The sequence below is a fragment of the Callithrix jacchus genome, chromosome 10, assembly GCF_049354715.1.
Source record: "Callithrix jacchus isolate 240 chromosome 10, calJac240_pri, whole genome shotgun sequence".
Classification (NCBI taxonomy): domain Eukaryota; kingdom Metazoa; phylum Chordata; class Mammalia; order Primates; family Cebidae; genus Callithrix; species Callithrix jacchus.
The window spans coordinates 124,543,540-124,559,503 of record NC_133511.1 but is presented as its reverse complement, the minus strand read 5'-3'; the positions used below and the strand labels follow the sequence as shown (position 1 = coordinate 124,559,503).

Here is a 15,964-nt window from a genome sequence, read left to right as displayed (position 1 = left end):
TCTAGAAATTGCTTGCGTAACAGCGTGCTTATACTTAAGGCCACTGAGTATATCCTTCAAAATGCTTAAGATGGCAAATTTGATGTGTATTTTACCACAATTAAGAATGTTTTTTTTTCAAAATAATGCATGATCAAGTAGAGTTTATTCCAAGAATGTCAAATGGTTCAACATTATAAACATCTATTACCGTAATTCACCACATCAGTGAACTAAAGGAGAAAATGCATGTGGTTCTCTCAAAACAAGCAGAAAAAGCATTTTATGAACTTATATAACTATGATTAAAAACGAGAGTTAGCAACAAAGAGGCATTTTCTCAGGTTGATGAAAGCTATATACAGTTAAGTACGGTGGCATCAGTATCCACTTCTTCAAGATCAGGAATAAGACAAGGAAGCCCCCTATCAACGGTTCAGCAAGTGTTAGAAGTCCCGGCCGGGCGCGGTGGCTCACGCCTGTAATCCCAGCACTTTGGGAGGCCGAGGCGGGTGGATCACGAGGTCAAGAGATCGAGACCATCCTGGTCAACATGGTGAAACCCCATCTCTACTAAAAATACAAAAAATTAGCTGGGCACGGTGGCGCGTGCCTGTAATCCCAGCTATTCAGGAGGCTGAGGCAGGAGAATTGCCTGAACCCAGGAGGCGGAGGTTGCGGTGAGCCGAGATCGCGCCATTGCACTCCAGCCTGGGCAACAAAGAGCAAAACTTTGCTTAAAAAAAAAAAAAAAACTAACAAAAATTAAAACAATTTGTTTGTTTTATGGAGATGGAGTCTTGCTCTGTCACCCAGGCTGGAGTGCAGTGGCGCAATCTCGGCTCACTGCAGCCTCTGCCTCAGCCTCCCAAGTAGCTGGGACTACAGGCATCCAGCACCACACCTGGCTAATATTTTTGAGACTTTCTCTCAAAAGAAACAACTTGGAACAGAGGCGAATGTACAATAGCTACCCTTGCCCCTCCAGAGGTCACAGTCTGTAACCCCATAAGACCCAAGATCACCAGAAGTGAGTGAGCAATAGGGTTAATTTGGGCAGGAATCAGGGCAGCAATAGGACAAGTGGCACCCTAGGGTGGCTTTGCTTACCACGAATCAACCGAAAGAACTTAACTCAAACCCTGGAATCCTTAGTCACCAACATGGGTCAGGCGTTAAAGAGAATTCAAGAATTCCTAGACTCACTGGCAAACATAGTTCTCAATAACAGATTCACATTAGATTATTTACTAACTGAACAAGGTGAAGTTATTAACAAACCTGCTGCATGTATATTACCAGCTCTAAACCATTGAGGTTAACAGTCAAAAGATCTATGAGCAAGTTACTTGGCTACATATATATAACCAGGGCACGGACCCCAACTATATATGGTCAACTACCAAAAGTGCCTCCCCGAGTCTCACTTGGTTTTTACCTCTCCTGAGACTTCGGATAGCTGTCTTGTTATTCCTAATCTTTGGCCTTTGGTTGTTTAGCCTCTTAGTAAAGTGTGTGCCTTCTAGTTTACAACAGTTTCAGGTAAATACGATGCTGGCACAAGGCTTCAGACCCATCCATCTACTGACCTGGAGAATGAAAGCATCCTGTCTTTTGGACCCTTAGATAAAGTATCTGGAGATTTTTACTGCTCCAGCACTTGGCAGCCCATAAACCCAACAGGAAGAAGTTACAGAAGATGGATCTCTGCCTTTCTGCTGCCCCATTAAGATTAAGAAGGAGTATCTAATCTCAGCGGGGAGTGGGGTAGGTGGTAGGACTCAACCCTGGAGTTGTGGCACAGACACCAGACCAGATTGAGGACTAGCTAAAACAAGGAATGCTGGGCATGGTGGCTCGCACCTGTAATCCCAGCATTTTGGGAGGCTGAGGCAGGTGGGTCACTTGAGGCCAGGAATTTGAGACCAACCTGGACAACATGGTGAAACACTATCTCTATTAAAAATACAAAAATTGGGCCAGGCAAGGTTGCTCACGCCTGTAATCTCAGCACTTTGGGAGGCCAAAGCGGGTGTATCACGAGGTCAGGAGTTCAAGACTAGCCTGGACAACATGGCAAAATCCCATCTCTACTAAAAATCCAAAAAAATTAGCTGGACATTGTGGCAGGTGCCTGTAATTATAGCTACTCGGGAGGGTGAGACAGAGAATTGCTTGAACCCAGGAGGGGGAGGTTGCATGCAGTTAGCTGAGATCACGCCACTGCACTCCAGCCTGGGTGACAGAGCGAGATTCCATCTAAAAAAAAAAAAAATACAAAATTAGAATAAGACCAGCGCATGTCAGTTTACCGTTGCCATGGCAACACCTAGAAGTTACCACCCCTTTCCATGTCAATGACCAGACGACCCAAAAGTTACTAGTTTTTTTCCTAGAAATTTCTGGGTAAATGACCCCTCAATTTGCATGTAGTTAAAAGTGGGTATAAATGTGGTTGCGGACCTGCCTCTGAGCCGCTGCTCAGGGCACACTGCCTGTGGGGTAGCCCTGCTCCACAGGGAGCGGTACCTGTGTTGCCCCCTTGCACTGCCACTTCAATCAAAGTTGCTTTCTAAAAAGTAAAAAATAAGGCCGGGCATGGTGGCTCACGCCTGTAATCCTAGCACTTCGGGAGGCTGAGGCGGGGAGATCACAAGCTCAGGAGACCAGCCTGGCCAATATGGTGAAACCCTATCTCCACTAAAAATACAAAAATTAGCCAGGTGTGGTGGCAGAGGTTGCAGTGAGCTGAGATCACGCCACTGCACTCCAGCCTGGGTGAACAGAGAAAAACACCATCTCAAAAGATAAAAATAAAATGGCCACCAACGTGCCATCCAGACTGAGGAAGACCTGGAAACTTAGGGGCCACGTGGGCCACAGCCACATTGGCAAGCCCCAGAAGCACCCTGGAGGCCTCGGGAATGCTGCTGGTATGCATCGCCACAGGATCAACGTTGGCAAATGCCACCCAGGTTACTTTGGGAAAGTTGGTATGAGGAATTACCACTTAAAGAGGAACCAGAGCTTCTGCCCAACTGTCAGCCTTGACAAACTGTGAACAGACACAGGTGAATGCTGTTAAAAACAAGACTGGGGCTGCTCTCATCACTGATGTGGTGCGACCAGGCTGCTACGGTGGGAAAGGGAAATCTCCCAGAGCAGCCTGTCACGGTGAAGACCAAGTTCTTCAGCAGAAGAGCCGAGGAGAAAATTAAGGGTGTCCGCGAGGCCTGTGTCCTGGTGGCTTGAAGCCACATGGAAGGAGGTTCATTAAATGCTAACTACTTTAAAATAAAGAACGAATTTAAAATTAAAAAAACAAATTTAAGTTGCTAATGCCACCAGCTCACCGTTGAATTCTTTCTCAGGTGAAGCCCAGCATTCTCTTGGGCTAAGCCCCAGTTTTGGGGATCGCCTGCCCTGCATCAGCCTTGCTATGCTGAGGCTGACCTTGAACTCCTGGCCTCAAGTGATCCTCCTGCCTCAGCTTCCCAAAGTGCTGAGATTACAGACATGAGCCACTGTGCCTGGTCTGAAAAGGAGTAATTACTCTTTAACTAAGAGCCTGCTGGCCGGGCTCGGTGGCTCAAGCTTGTAATCCCAGCACTTTGGGAGGCCGAGGCAGATGGATCACGAGGTCAGGAGATCGACACCATCCTGGCCAACATAGTGAAACCCCGTCTTAAAAAAAAAAAAAAAGAGCATATTAAACAAGGAGACAAAGACAGACAGACAGGAAATATGTGCCAGGTTGTAAACCAGCAAGGGGTTAATGATCAGATGTGTACATATATGCAAATTAGCAGAAAAAAGGCTAGAAACCCAATAGCAAAAAGAAGTCAGGAAGAGGCAGTTTACAGATGAGGAATCCCAGTGTCTGACGGGCACAGAGAGCTGCTCAAACTCTCCAGCCAGCAGAGAGCCCAGAGGAGCCAGAGGCACCACTTTAAATCCATCAGATCAGCAAGCCATTAAAAAGTTGGATGGTATCAGGCCGGGCACTGTAGCTCACACCTGTAATCCCAAAACTTTGGGAGGCTGAGGCAGGCAGATCATGAGGTCAAGAGATGGAGACCATCCTGGCCAACATGGTGAAACCCCGTCTCTACTAAAAATATAAAAATTTGCAGGGCATAGTGACATGCATCTGGAATCCCAGACACTCAGGAAGCTGAGGCAGGAGAATTGCTTGAACCCAGAAGGCGGAGGTTGCAGTGAGCTGAGATTGCACCACTGCACTACAGCCTGGCAACAGAGTGAGACTCCGTCACACACACACACACAAAAATTGGATGGTACCATGTGCTGAGACCGAACCAGAAGCCTCCAGGTGGAGTGTCAACTCTCACAGCTCACAGCCACTCAGGAGAGCATCTGTGGTACTGTGTGAAGTCATGAGTGCATGTGCCCCATAACCTGGAAATCCCACTCCAACAGGAGTTCCCTTACACTCCATAAGAGGACAGCAGGAAGATGTTCACGGCAGGGATGCCTGTGCTGGCGGGGCTGAGGCCAGTTTGAGTGCGCCACACTGTACAGGTGAGGTGGATCATAAAGGTGCTAGACACTGTAAGAACCTACCCTGTGCTAGCATCACTGACTCCATCTTAGCTGTAAGCTCCAACCTAGCTTCCCCCCTCCCTACCTTTGGGTGCATAACTGGGCCACACTGACTGTGTGCTTATGTCACGCTGACTCTATGCTTATCCCACCATATGACCAATGAATCTGCATCCTGCTTGGCAGGCACACCTGCTATTGTGTATAACTCTCTTTGAACCCCCCTTGGTGATTGTGTGGAAATACCCTTAGCAACCAAAAATCCTGGGAACCTCCTCCCCCTGGTTACTAGCTAACTTGCCTGTTCTGCTTCTGTAAAATTTCACTTCAGCTAGGCTCCCCCTCCCCTACCTAAATCAAGGTATAAAGGGAAATCAAGCACCTTCCTCCCGGGGGGCGGGGGCCAAGGGAAATTTGTGTTTGTGTTAGCCGTCTCTCGGTCACCAGCTAATAAAAAGGACTCTTAATTTGGAACTCAGAGTGTGGCCCGCTTCCTTCTAACTCGCTCAGTTATTACATTTGGAGGCCCCAGAGCAATATTTCGCCACCGGGTGCAGACAGGGCTCGTTCAGGGCCACCCTGAGTTGGGAGGCGGACTATAGGGGCAGTGCCCCCTGAGATGTTCCAGGGCCCCGTAGGCCACCCCTTGCCAGAGGAGAACGGATCAACTCCCAGCGCCCTCCACCAAATTATTCTTCAGAGTCCCTGGTTCTGCTCCGTGGAGAAGGTAAGATCAAGTCAGCCCTGATCTGGTTAGTCGTGGAAGTTACAGGGATCATCTGATTACCAGGATGCCAGAATTAACTATGGTAACTCCTGTGACCTTGGGCCCTGGGTGCCCCAGAGCCCCTGGTCCTGGTTCCAGGTTCTGGACTCTGGAAGAGTGCTGTTTCTGGGTTTTTGACTCTGGAAGTGTCCTGGCTCTGGTTTTTCTGTCTTTAAATTCTGGGGGTCTAGGGTTCCTGGTTCTGTCGGCTTCTGGCTGTCTGCTTCTGGACTCCAGGGTCCAGGGTCCCTGGTCCTGTCCTTCTGCCTGATCTAGAGGAGCTCAACCCTGTTAAGGGAAACCCCCTCAACTCCGTCGCCACTCCAGGACGCTGGAGGACGGAGTCCCTGGTTTCTGTCTGATTTGAAACATTTACAAACAAGATAAAAATTTCGTCAGGGTTCCAACTGTTTACAAAGTGTAAAAGACTGTGATAACCTCTAAATGACTGTGTGCACGCATGTGTGAGTGCGTGGGGACCTCAGAGGCTTGCATCTAAGGACCCAGTCCTTTGTCCTTAAAACTGCCACCATCATTTATCTACCTCAGTGTCAGTTGTCCTGTTTTGTTCCTGACGTCTGGATTTGTATGTCTCGTGTCTGTTGTCCTGTCTGTCTCTAGCGTTTGAATTTATATGCCCCGATGTGCTTATTGCCCCAGACGATGGGGTAAAAAAACTTTGTCAAGGTCCTAAGTGCAGACTTCTGTCTCATGAAGTCAAAGCCCCCATTAGCCATTCGGGCTGGCCATCTCAGTCCTGTCTTTTCTGTCAAAAACAGATCATGTGTTGTCACGGGAAAAACTGTGCTAAACATCCACCAATCTGAAATTGCTGGCACCTTAGAGGTTGTTGGCGCCTAGATTGTCACACCTCACACCCCAACGACTGGTCTAACCCTCCTTGACTGAGCCGGACTTCTCCTTTGCTCTGACCCTCAGCCTCCTGCTCCCCTGGGATTCCCCTCCTCTCCTCCTCCTGGTCTCCTGTGGTCTCTCCGCCTATCGCCTCCCGACTGGCCCCACTCCTCCCCTTAAGGGGGACACCACCCCGCCAGGTAGTGAGCAAGCTGTCCCGTTTTTGGTCTATGTCCCTTTTTCTACTTTTTTGTTTGTTTGTTTGTTTTTAAAGACGGGGTCTCAGCCAGGCGCGGTGGCTCACGCCTGTAATCTCAGCACTTTGGGAGGCCGAGGCGGGCGGATCACCTGAGGTCAGGAGTTTGAGACCAGCCTGACCAATATGGTGAAACCACATCTTTAAAAAAAAAAGACAAGGTTTCACCATGTTGGCCAGGCTGATCTTGAACTCCTGACCTCAGGTGATCCGCCTACCTCAGCCTCCCAAAGTGCTGAGATTACAGGCGTGAGCCACCACGCCTGGCCCCTTTTTCTACTTCTATCATGTACTACTGGAAGGCTCAAAACCCACCTTTCTCTGAGAAATCTCAGGTCCTAACCTCACTGGTTAAGTCCATACTCCGGACTCACCGGCCCTCCTGAGATGACTGTCAGCAGCTTCTCCTGACCCTTTTTTACATCTGAAGAAAAGGAGCCGTATTCAAAGAGAGGCCAGAAAGCTTTTCCTTAGTTCAGTCAGTATGCCGGAGGAGGGAGCCCAAGACCTCAAAGAGAAAGTTTTCCCTTCTACTCGGCCTAACTGGAACCAAAAAACCTCGGGGGCGGTGGGGGGGGGGGGAGGGAGGAGCGGGGGAGTAGAGCTTCGGACAATGAATTGTGGGAGCGGGACGTGCTGCCTCATACTGTAATCCCAGCACTCTGGGAGGCGGAGGTGGGTGGATCACCTGAGGTCAGGAGTTTGAGACCATCCTGGCCAATATGGTTAAACCCCGTCTCTACTAAAAATACAAAAATTAGCCTGACGAGGTGGCCTGTGCCTGTAATCCCCACTCCTTGGGAGGCTGAGACAGGAGAATTGCTTGAACCCTAGAGGTGTAGGTTGCAGTGAGTAGAGATCACACCACTGCACTCCAGCCTGGGCAACAGAGCACAACTTTGTCTCAAAAAAAAAAAAAAAGTACCTTGGTGGGTGGTGGGGGTGGAAGAGTAGAAGTACCTCTGTGAAGTAGGTGGAGCTGGGTTCAAATCTCTGTTCTGCCATTTGCAAGTAGTTGGGACTTTGGCAAACCCCTCATTCATTTCTGCCACAAGTATTTATTAAGCATCTACTTAGGGCCAAACACTGTTGTGGGCACAGTAGATACAGTGGTGAATAAAACAGTGCAAAATGAGGTAATTTCAAGTGCTGCGTGATGCAAAACTGACTTTAGATTGTGCAGTCAAGGATGGCATTTCCAAGAAGTGACATTTGAGCAGAGATCCCCAGGATGAAGGGAGCCAGCTATGATAAAACCAAGGCTAAGTGTTTTCCTGGCACCAGGGGACAGCAGGTACAAAGGCCACAAGGCGGAAAGCAGCTTGGCCTGTGGAGGAAGAATGCGAGAAAGCCAGTGTGGCTGAGCAGGGAGGAAAGGGGCAGCGGGGGACCCTGATGAGCCTGGGAGGGGCAGGCAGTTCCCACAGCCTTCAGAGCTTTATGGACCTTAGTCAAGAGTTCAGATTTTTTTCTTTTTTTTGAGGGAGTCTTGCTCAGTTGCCTGAAATGGAGTGTAGTGGGATGATCTCAGCTCATTGCAACCTCCTATTCCTGGGTTCAAGCAATTCTCCTGCCTCAGGCATGTGCCACCACACCCAGCTAATTTTTTTTTTTTTTTTTTCTGAGACAGTCTCTCACTCTGTCACCTAGGCTGGAGAGTGCAGTGACGTGATCTTGGCTCACTGCAACCTCTGCCTCCTGAGTTCAGGCGATTCTCCTGTCTCAGCCTCCTGAGTAGCTGGGATTATAGGCGCCCATCAGTCACCACGATCGGCTAAGTTTTGTATTTTTAGTAGAGACGGAGTTTCACCAAGTTGGCCAGGCTGGTCTCAAACTCCTGATCTCAGGTGATCCGCCCGCCTCGGCCACCCAAAGTGCTGGGATTACAGGGGTGAGCCACTGTGCCCATCCTAACTTTTGTATTTTTAGTAGAGATGGGGTTTCACCAAGTCAGCTACGCTGGTTTCGCACTGCTGACTTTAAGTGATCTACTCGCCTTGGCCTCCCAAAGGGCTATGATTACAGGCGTGAGCCACTGCGCCCAGCCAAGAGTTCAGATTTTATTCTAAGTGCAATGGAAAACCAAGGGAAGGTTTTAAGTAGAGAGACTTAGCAGCATTTTTTTCTTTTCTTTCTTTCTTTTTTTTTTTTTTTTTTGAGACGGAATTTCGCTCTTGTTACCCAGGCTGGAGTGCAATGGCACGATCTCGGCTCACTGCAACCTCCGTCTCCCGGGTTCAAGCAATTCTCCTGCCTCAGCCTCCCGAGTAGCTGGGACTACAGGCGAGCACCACCATGCCCAGCTAATTTTTTGTATTTTTAGTAGAGACGGGGTTTCACCATGTTGACCAGGATGGTCTCGATCTCCTGACCTTGTGATCCACCCGCCTTGGCCTCCCAAAGTGCCGGGATTACAGGCGTGAGCCACCGCGCCCGGCCAAAAGATTTGTTTTAAAAGATCACTTTGGCTGCTGCGTGGGGATCGGACTGGAGAAGTGTAAGCTACAAAACCTCTTCGAGCCTCAGTTTCCACATCTGCAAAAATGGGGCGAGCACCCCTCCCGTGCTGGGCTGTGGTGAATAGGTGGGGAAACAGTTCTCAGGAGTCTCCTGGCACTCGAGGAACAGGGGTGCAAAAGGCCTTGTACGAGACCTGGAGGTTGAGGCGTGGAAGCCCCTATAGGCCTGGGGAGTGTGTCCGAGCGCGAGACGATGTGTCGCTCGCCACGGCGGCCGCTGAGCGGCGTCACGAGCCGAGCGAGCTCCGTCTAGAAGAGTCCCCACCCATCCGCCCGCTCGGCGCTCGGCAGCTCTAGCCTGCTGAGGGCAGACGGGGACCAGGACGGGGACGGCGCGTGGGGCGGAGCCAGGACCTTCGCGGGCGGGGCTCGCGGGGGCGGGGCCGTGGCGACGCTGGGCGTGCGGGCGCAGATGGCGGTGGCGCAGGGCGCCTGAGCGGGCCGGGGCAATGAGTGCCGCCCGGCCCCAATTCAGCATAGATGACGCCTTCGAGCTGTCCCTGGAGGATGCGGGCCCTGGGGCGGAGCCCAGCGGGGTCGCGCGCTTTGGGCCACTGCATTTCGAGCGCCGGGCCCGGTTCGAAGTGGCTGACGAGGACAAGCAGTCCCGGCTGCGCTACCAGGTGAACCGCCCGGCCCACCTCACCCGCTGCCCCCGGCCGGACGGGACCCCAGGCCGGGCCTCAAAGGCCTCAACTTGGGGTAGAATCTGCCTAGAGTCCCCAGCTGGAGCGCGAGACCGCCCCCCGGACGTGACTCCTGATCCAGAGCCCTGCCCAGGCCCTCCCAGCACCGATACCCGGCCCCAGCCAGCCGGGAAGAGCCCGGAGCCCTGGCCCGGGAGCTCATCCCTCAGCTCCAGCTGGAGAACCCAGCGGGAGTCCCCACCCAGTACTCGCTCTTGGCCCCCACTGTGCTGGGGGACCTCCTCTGTATCTGAACCAGACCTTGCCCACACGCAGGAGCATCCCCTGTGCCCCAGGCCAGCTAAGCTGAGGGGAACCCGCACACCTTTCTCTATTCAGACAGCCCTCACCCCAATCCCGGCACCACCCGCAAAAGCTGAAGCCCCTCTCACATGACCAGTCCTTGCCCACCCTTTGGCTCCCACTAAACCGGAAATCCGCATTTTCCCAGAAAACCTCCACGAACCCTAGGCTCCTTTTCTTGGAGACACACAGGGACCAGATCCCTGTGCCTTGAACCTGAGAATCCTGGGCCTGCTCTTCCCTGGCACCCCAATCCCCCAGCTCCCATCCTAGGCCACTGAATGAGATTTCCACCCTGACTCCCAAAGTTGGGAGTTCTTTCCCTGGGACCCGTGCAGCTCCTGCTCCCCAAAGCCCCCGAATCCACCCACCTCCTACCTAGTTTCGGTTTCTGTGAATCACCAAACCCGTTCTGCGGGGAGGGCAGAAGGCCTGGTGAGCAGCTGCCAGGCAAACGGTTATGTAGACCTATTTTCTCCCCCGGAGAGTGAGGAAGGGCCCCAGCCCAGCAACCCCCCCTGAGCCCTGTGTTCTGCCACAGAACCTGGAGAATGATGAGGACGGAGCCCAGGCCTCTCCGGAGCCGGATGGGGGAGTCAGCACCAGGTTAGAGCCAGGTGGGGACCCGCCCCTGTACCCCAGCTTCGTGCATCAGGCTCCTGTCCTCGGACCCGGCTCAGTCGCCCACCCGACTTCACTCACTCTCTTCTACTGATTCCTAGCCTAACTCTCACTCCCCTGGCCGGGTCCCCTACACTGCAGGGCCACTCTACCCTAGTGCCCAGCCACACTCACCTCTTTCAGAAACCCGTCTGGTCTGGCCCCCATCGTCATAGAGGTCACCTGTCCTACAGAAATCCCAAGCTCATTCCTCACCTCCCCCAGCCCCTGAATTCATCCTCACCCACCAGGGCCTCTCAGGGCCCAGCCCCAGTCCCTGTACCACGCCTTGCACTTTATAGGACTCCTGTCCCAAAGGGACACCTGTCCTTGCCCCCTGCCCCTCCCTGGGCACCTGTCCTTGCCCCCTGCCCCTCCCTGGGCACCTGTCCTGCAGGGATTCTGGCCGGACTTCCATCCGAAGCTCCCAGTGGTCCTTCAGCACCATCAGCAGCGGCACCCAGCGCTCCTACAACACCTGCTGCAGGTGAGCCCTGCCCGCTGGAGCCCCCAGCCAGGCAGCCCTGGCTCTGCCCCCAAAGCCTCCCACACACCCTCCGCCCACCTCCTTCACACCCACCCTGCTCTCCTGCCACTCAGCTGGACCCAACACCCTTTGATCCAGAAGAACCGCCGAGTGGTGCTGGCCTCCTTCCTGCTCCTGCTGCTGGGGCTGGGTGAGTGGCCCTGAGGGTTGGGGTCTGGAGGGGACCCGTGGGAGGCTCTGCCCTCCCCTTGACACAGCCTCCCAGCATCCTGAGGCAGCAGCTGGCTGCCATCACCACACCCCCATTTTACAGGTGAGGAGACAGAGGCCTTGCCACCTGGGCACACAGCCAGGAGATCACACATAGCTGAAAATGGAACTGGGCTTATCACTCCAAAGACTTTTCCTTTATTTTTAGGGGACAGAAGAGTAGCAGCTACCATTTATTGTGTGTCCACTTTGGGCCAGGCGGAGGGCAGTTTTATTTTCTCACCTTGCAGAAGTCCTACAAGTGAGGTGGTGCCCAGAAGCCAGGTGTGGGGGCTCAGGAATGCCAAGTGCCCGGCCAGTGCAGAACCACAGGGCACCTGGCACTTCCCCTTGTCGGGCATCTGAGCACTGACAAGCCCACCCCTCTCCTACCTCCTAACCATTACTCAGATGGGGGAACTTCTGGTCTTGCCAGAGCAGGCAGATCTCATACCAGGTGTTCTCTGACTCCAAGGTGCCTCATGCTTTGGGGCTGAGGATGCAGAGTCTCCAGAAAGGATGCAGGGTTGAGGTAACGAGTGATCCATAAGGAGGGACCGAGTGTGGCTGCCGCCCTGGCTCACCTTCCCCCTTCTCCAGGAAGGCCAAGGCTCCCCAGCCAGCCAGGCTCCCAGCACAGGGAGGGGGCTGCCATTTCCCAGGGCCGCTGTACACAGGCCCTGGTGGCACTGCCAAGTTCTTCATTTTTCCTCTCTCAAACCCAGCAAGGCAAGCCTGGGGTCACCAGAGCTCCTTAGGGGGCCTTTCTAGGGTGCAGGGAGTGAGTTTCAGCCCACATCATCCCCATCATACCCTATACCCTTTTTTTTTCTTTTTTTGAGGAATCTTGCTCTGTTGCTCAGGCAGGAATGCAGTGACGAGCTCTAAGCTCACTGCAACCTCCGCCTCCTGGGTTCAAGTGAGTCTCATGCCTCAGCCTCCAGAGTAGCTGGGATTACAGGCACGTGCCATCACACCTGGCTAATTTTTTGTATTTTCTTAGTAGAGATGGGGTTTCACCATGTTGGCCTCAGGTGATTGACCCACCTTGGCTTCCCAAAGTGTTGGGATTGCAGGCGTGAGCTACCATGCCCAGCTATTTTTTTTTTTTTTTTTTTTTTTTGAGACAGGGTCTTGTTCTGTTGTCCAAGCTGGAGTGCTGTTATGATCACGGCAGCCTCAAACTCTTGGACTCAAGCCATCCTCCCAGCTCAGCCTCCCTAGCAGCCGGGACTACAGGCATGTACCACCATGCTTGGGTAATTTTTTTTTTCTTTTTTAATAATAATAGAGACAAGGTCTCACTAGGTTGCCTAGGCTGGTCTTGAACTCCTGAACTCAAGTGATCCTCCCAGCTTGGCCTCCCAAAGTGCTGGGATTATAGGCATGAGCCACCATGCCTGGGCTGGGCTCATTTTTTTAAAAACTTTTTATAGATGGGACTCTTGCTATGTTGCCCAGGCTGGCTTCAAACTCCTGGCCTCAATCAATCTTCCTGCCTTGGCCCCCTGAAGCACTGGGATTACAGGCATGAGCCACCGCACCCAGCCCATCATACCCTTTTTGAAGTGGTCTGGGCAATGCACAAAGCACACAGTAGTCCATGTTAGCCCCCAGGCTTACTGCCCCCGCTTGCTGTACAGCGCACAGTCCAGCTCCCCGTTCCCCTATTTCTAACTGGGGACCCAGGACTCCTGCACTCCCCTGTTCTTACCCCCCATATCCCAATCACCTGGACTGTAGCTTTCAGCTTCTTAGTGGTTCCTCCGCTAAGGACGGGCCATGAGGGCAGGGGCCTTATCAGCCCTTAAAGGCGTAATTCCTCGTACCAGGCACGCAGGAGGTGCTCCACAAATGTTTGTTGAAGGACTCAAAGCCCAACCCAAGGAGCAAATAAAAATCTCTCCTTTCACACACTTCCCAGGGCCTGCTCAGTGCCCTGCTCTGTAAAGAGAGCTTGGTGAGCTTCCTTGGTGGGTCTCTGCCTGGGGACCTTCCGCTCAGGTGGTGGGGGGCATCATTCCTTAGGGCTGAGCCGGGCTGGGGGTGGGAGTCGCCGCCCTCACCCCTGCTCCTGCCCCCACCCCCGCGGCTCCATCTGTGTGCAGTGCTGATCCTGGTCGGCGTGGGACTGGAGGCGACCCCCTCTCCAGGTGAGCGCCCCCTCCCGCCTCCACAGGCAGTGGACACCCCTTCTTGTGTCCACGGGTCCATGGCAAGCCCTCCCACCTCCCGGCAGGACACGGCCCCTTTTCAGCCGAGAGTGAGGCTTGGCCGGGCAGTCAGCGGCAGCCCGGAGGGCCTCGCAGCCCCGCGCCCCCTCGCCCTGACCGGCCTCCGGTCTCTCCCGCAGGTGTCTCCAGCGCCATCTTCTTCGTGCCTGGCTTCCTGTTGTTGGTACCTGGAGGTGCGAGAGGGCGCCGGGGCGGGGAGGGGCGGAGCGGAAGGGGCGGGGTAAGGGGGCGGGGGGGCCACACAGGGGGCGTGGCCCAGGCACTCACAGGCCCCGCCCCACAGTTTATCACGTGATCTTCATCTACTGCGCGGTCAGGGGCCACCGGGGCTTCCAGTTCTTCTACCTGCCATACTTCGAGAAGTGACTGTGGCGCAGCGTGGGCTCCTCCCGTCCACGGGGGCGCCCCTGGGACCCGCGCCCTGTTCCGTTCCCCTCATCTCAAGGGAAGAGGCTCTCCAGGACCCTCGAAACCCTGGCCACTGGGGAGTTTGCTCAGGAAGTTTGGGGCATGCAGGCCTGGCCCTGGGAAAGCCGCCCCGCCTGCTCTGTGCCTTAACTTATTCTCAGGCCCTGCGGCCGCTAGGTCTGTTATTTCGTGCTAATAAAGGAGTAATTAGTTCCACCGGAGGCAATTGCTCTCCTGTCCTGCCTCCGCTGGCTCAGCCCACCAGCCTGACCACAGCCCCTCCCACGAAGGCTGAGAAAAGGACTGACCCTGAGGCTGAGGGGCTTGAGTACCACCGAACACGTGGCAGCCCTGATGCTGAGGCTTGCCCAAGGGCATGGGGCATGTTAGAGGTAGAGCAAGGCGGAGGACTCCTGCCTTGCCCGCCTGGAGGAGGCTAGAACAGCCTGCCCCGCCCCCAGCCCTTAGACGACTCAACCAGCCCGACTCTGTCTGGTGGCCCTGGCTGAGAGCACTCCGAGATGACGCAGGCCTGGGGCCTGGAGGCTGGTATCCTAGTTCCAGCCTGGCTCTGGGGCCCTGGGCTGCCACAGCCAGCCCTGAATGTGGGCCATGCCAAGGCAGTGGTTCAGCCCCCCTCCACCCACTGCCCTCCTTCCCAGTCCCAGAGATTGGGAGAACCTGGGGGCAGAAGGCCTGGGAAGCCAGGCCTGACAGGCACCCTTAGTGATCAAAGATTTAGAAATGCAGAATGTTGGAAACAAACCATCTCAGAATTTTGGAAAATCAGAGCATTTCAGAATCTTAGGAATCAAGAAACAGAACCTTTGAGAAGACTGAAATCTGAGATCATAGTAGCTAGCAGTCATTAAGTTTTTAAAAGACACCAGGATGACTGGGTGCAGTGGCTCAAGCCTATAATCCTAGCACTTTGAGAGGCCTAGGTGGGAGGATCGCTTGAGCCCAGGAGTTCGAGACCAACCTGGGCAACATGGCGAGACCCCAGTTTCTCTTTAAAAAAGAAAAGAAAAAAAAAAAAGGTAACAGGTCCGGTGCTAAGCACTGAACATGGATTATATCTTATAATCTTCACTACCTCAGTCCCATTTGACAGAGGAGGACTGACTTGCCCAAGGACAGCCAGCGGGTGGTAGGTAGAATTAGGAACATAACCCAGGGTTCCATCTCTCTGGCCCAGGGCTCTTTCCATGACACTGCGGGAGAGGGAGGAGGTGGACACTGAGCAGCTGATCTCCCCTACCGGCCACTCAAGAGGCTGGTCGACTGAGCGCAGGTTGGGATGCCCTGTTGATGCACCTGTCTGAAGTCTATCTCCCCACTGAAACATGTCCCACAAACCACTGTCTGCGGCAGCCAGCATAGCAGGGCCTTCAGGGTTCTGTGAGTTAGGTGAATGGACACCCAGGCCCCGGCTCTTGCTCCCACCTTTCCAGCCTCTGCAGACTTCCCATCCTCATTCCACATTCAAGGCATTTTGGGGGCACCCATTGGATGCAGGAACTCCTAAACCAGTGGTCCCCCAACTAGCTGTGGTAAAGGGCCGTTTTCATTTCTAACCCATCATGGTCCAGTACTTTCATAAGAACTAGCCAAGCCTGGTGGCTCACGCCTGTAATCCCAGCACTTTGAGAGGCCAAGGTGGGAGGATCACTTGAGCCCAGGAGTTTGAGACCAACCTGGGGAACATGGCGAAACCCCGTCTCTACAAAAAATACAAAAATTACCCAGGCATGGTGGGGCGCCTGTAGTCGCAGCTACTTGGGGGCCTGGGGTGGGAGGAGCACTGAGCCTGGGAGGCTGCAGTGAGTCATGATTGCACCACTACACTCCAGCCTGGAAGATAGAGTGAGGCCTATCTCAAAAATATAATACAGTAACATACAAATTTCAAAAACTAGAAAAATGAAATATACAGAGGCCGGGCGCAGTGGCTTATGTCTGGAATCCCAGCACTTTGGAAAGCTGAGGCAGGCAGATC

General features: G+C 53.5%; 1 protein-coding gene and 1 pseudogene across 5 annotated transcripts; both read left to right on the top strand.

Moving 5' to 3' along the window:
* The first annotated feature begins 2,712 nt into the window (after positions 1–2,712).
* LOC144578190 (large ribosomal subunit protein uL15 pseudogene) lies at positions 2,713–3,332 on the top strand (annotated as a pseudogene).
* A 6,002-nt stretch (positions 3,333–9,334) lies between these two features.
* Positions 9,335–14,186, top strand: TMEM134 (transmembrane protein 134). Of its 5 annotated transcripts, none has more exons than XR_013523535.1 (7): positions 9,335–9,561; positions 10,469–10,533; positions 10,985–11,074; positions 11,188–11,264; positions 13,352–13,476; positions 13,677–13,730; positions 13,841–14,186. XR_013523535.1 is itself a non-coding variant. In XM_009008565.5 (7 exons), exons 1-7 carry the CDS (start codon positions 9,388–9,390, stop codon positions 14,159–14,161), a joined length of 792 nt encoding a protein of 263 aa, XP_009006813.1. In that variant the 5' UTR covers positions 9,335–9,387; the 3' UTR covers positions 14,162–14,186. The 5 variants fall into 5 exon arrangements, 4 of the variants coding, with proteins under 4 accessions (XP_009006813.1, XP_002755629.1, XP_009006814.1 ...); XM_009008565.5 differs by having other exon boundaries at positions 13,432–13,476; positions 13,875–14,186; XM_002755583.5 differs by having other exon boundaries at positions 13,432–13,476.
* The last annotated feature ends 1,778 nt before the right edge of the window (positions 14,187–15,964 follow it).

Bases quoted from the DNA above. Each gene is read 5' to 3' on its own strand.
- TMEM134 (XM_009008565.5), top strand. From the start codon at position 9,388: ATGAGTGCCGCCCGGCCCCAATTCAGCATAGATGACGCCTTCGAGCTG. The intron at 10,534-10,984 runs GTTAGAGCCAGG...CCTGTCCTGCAG, and splicing joins GATGGGGGAGTCAGCACCAG to GGATTCTGGCCGGACTTCCA. The intron at 13,477-13,676 runs GTGAGCGCCCCC...TCTCTCCCGCAG, and splicing joins GGAGGCGACCCCCTCTCCAG to GTGTCTCCAGCGCCATCTTC.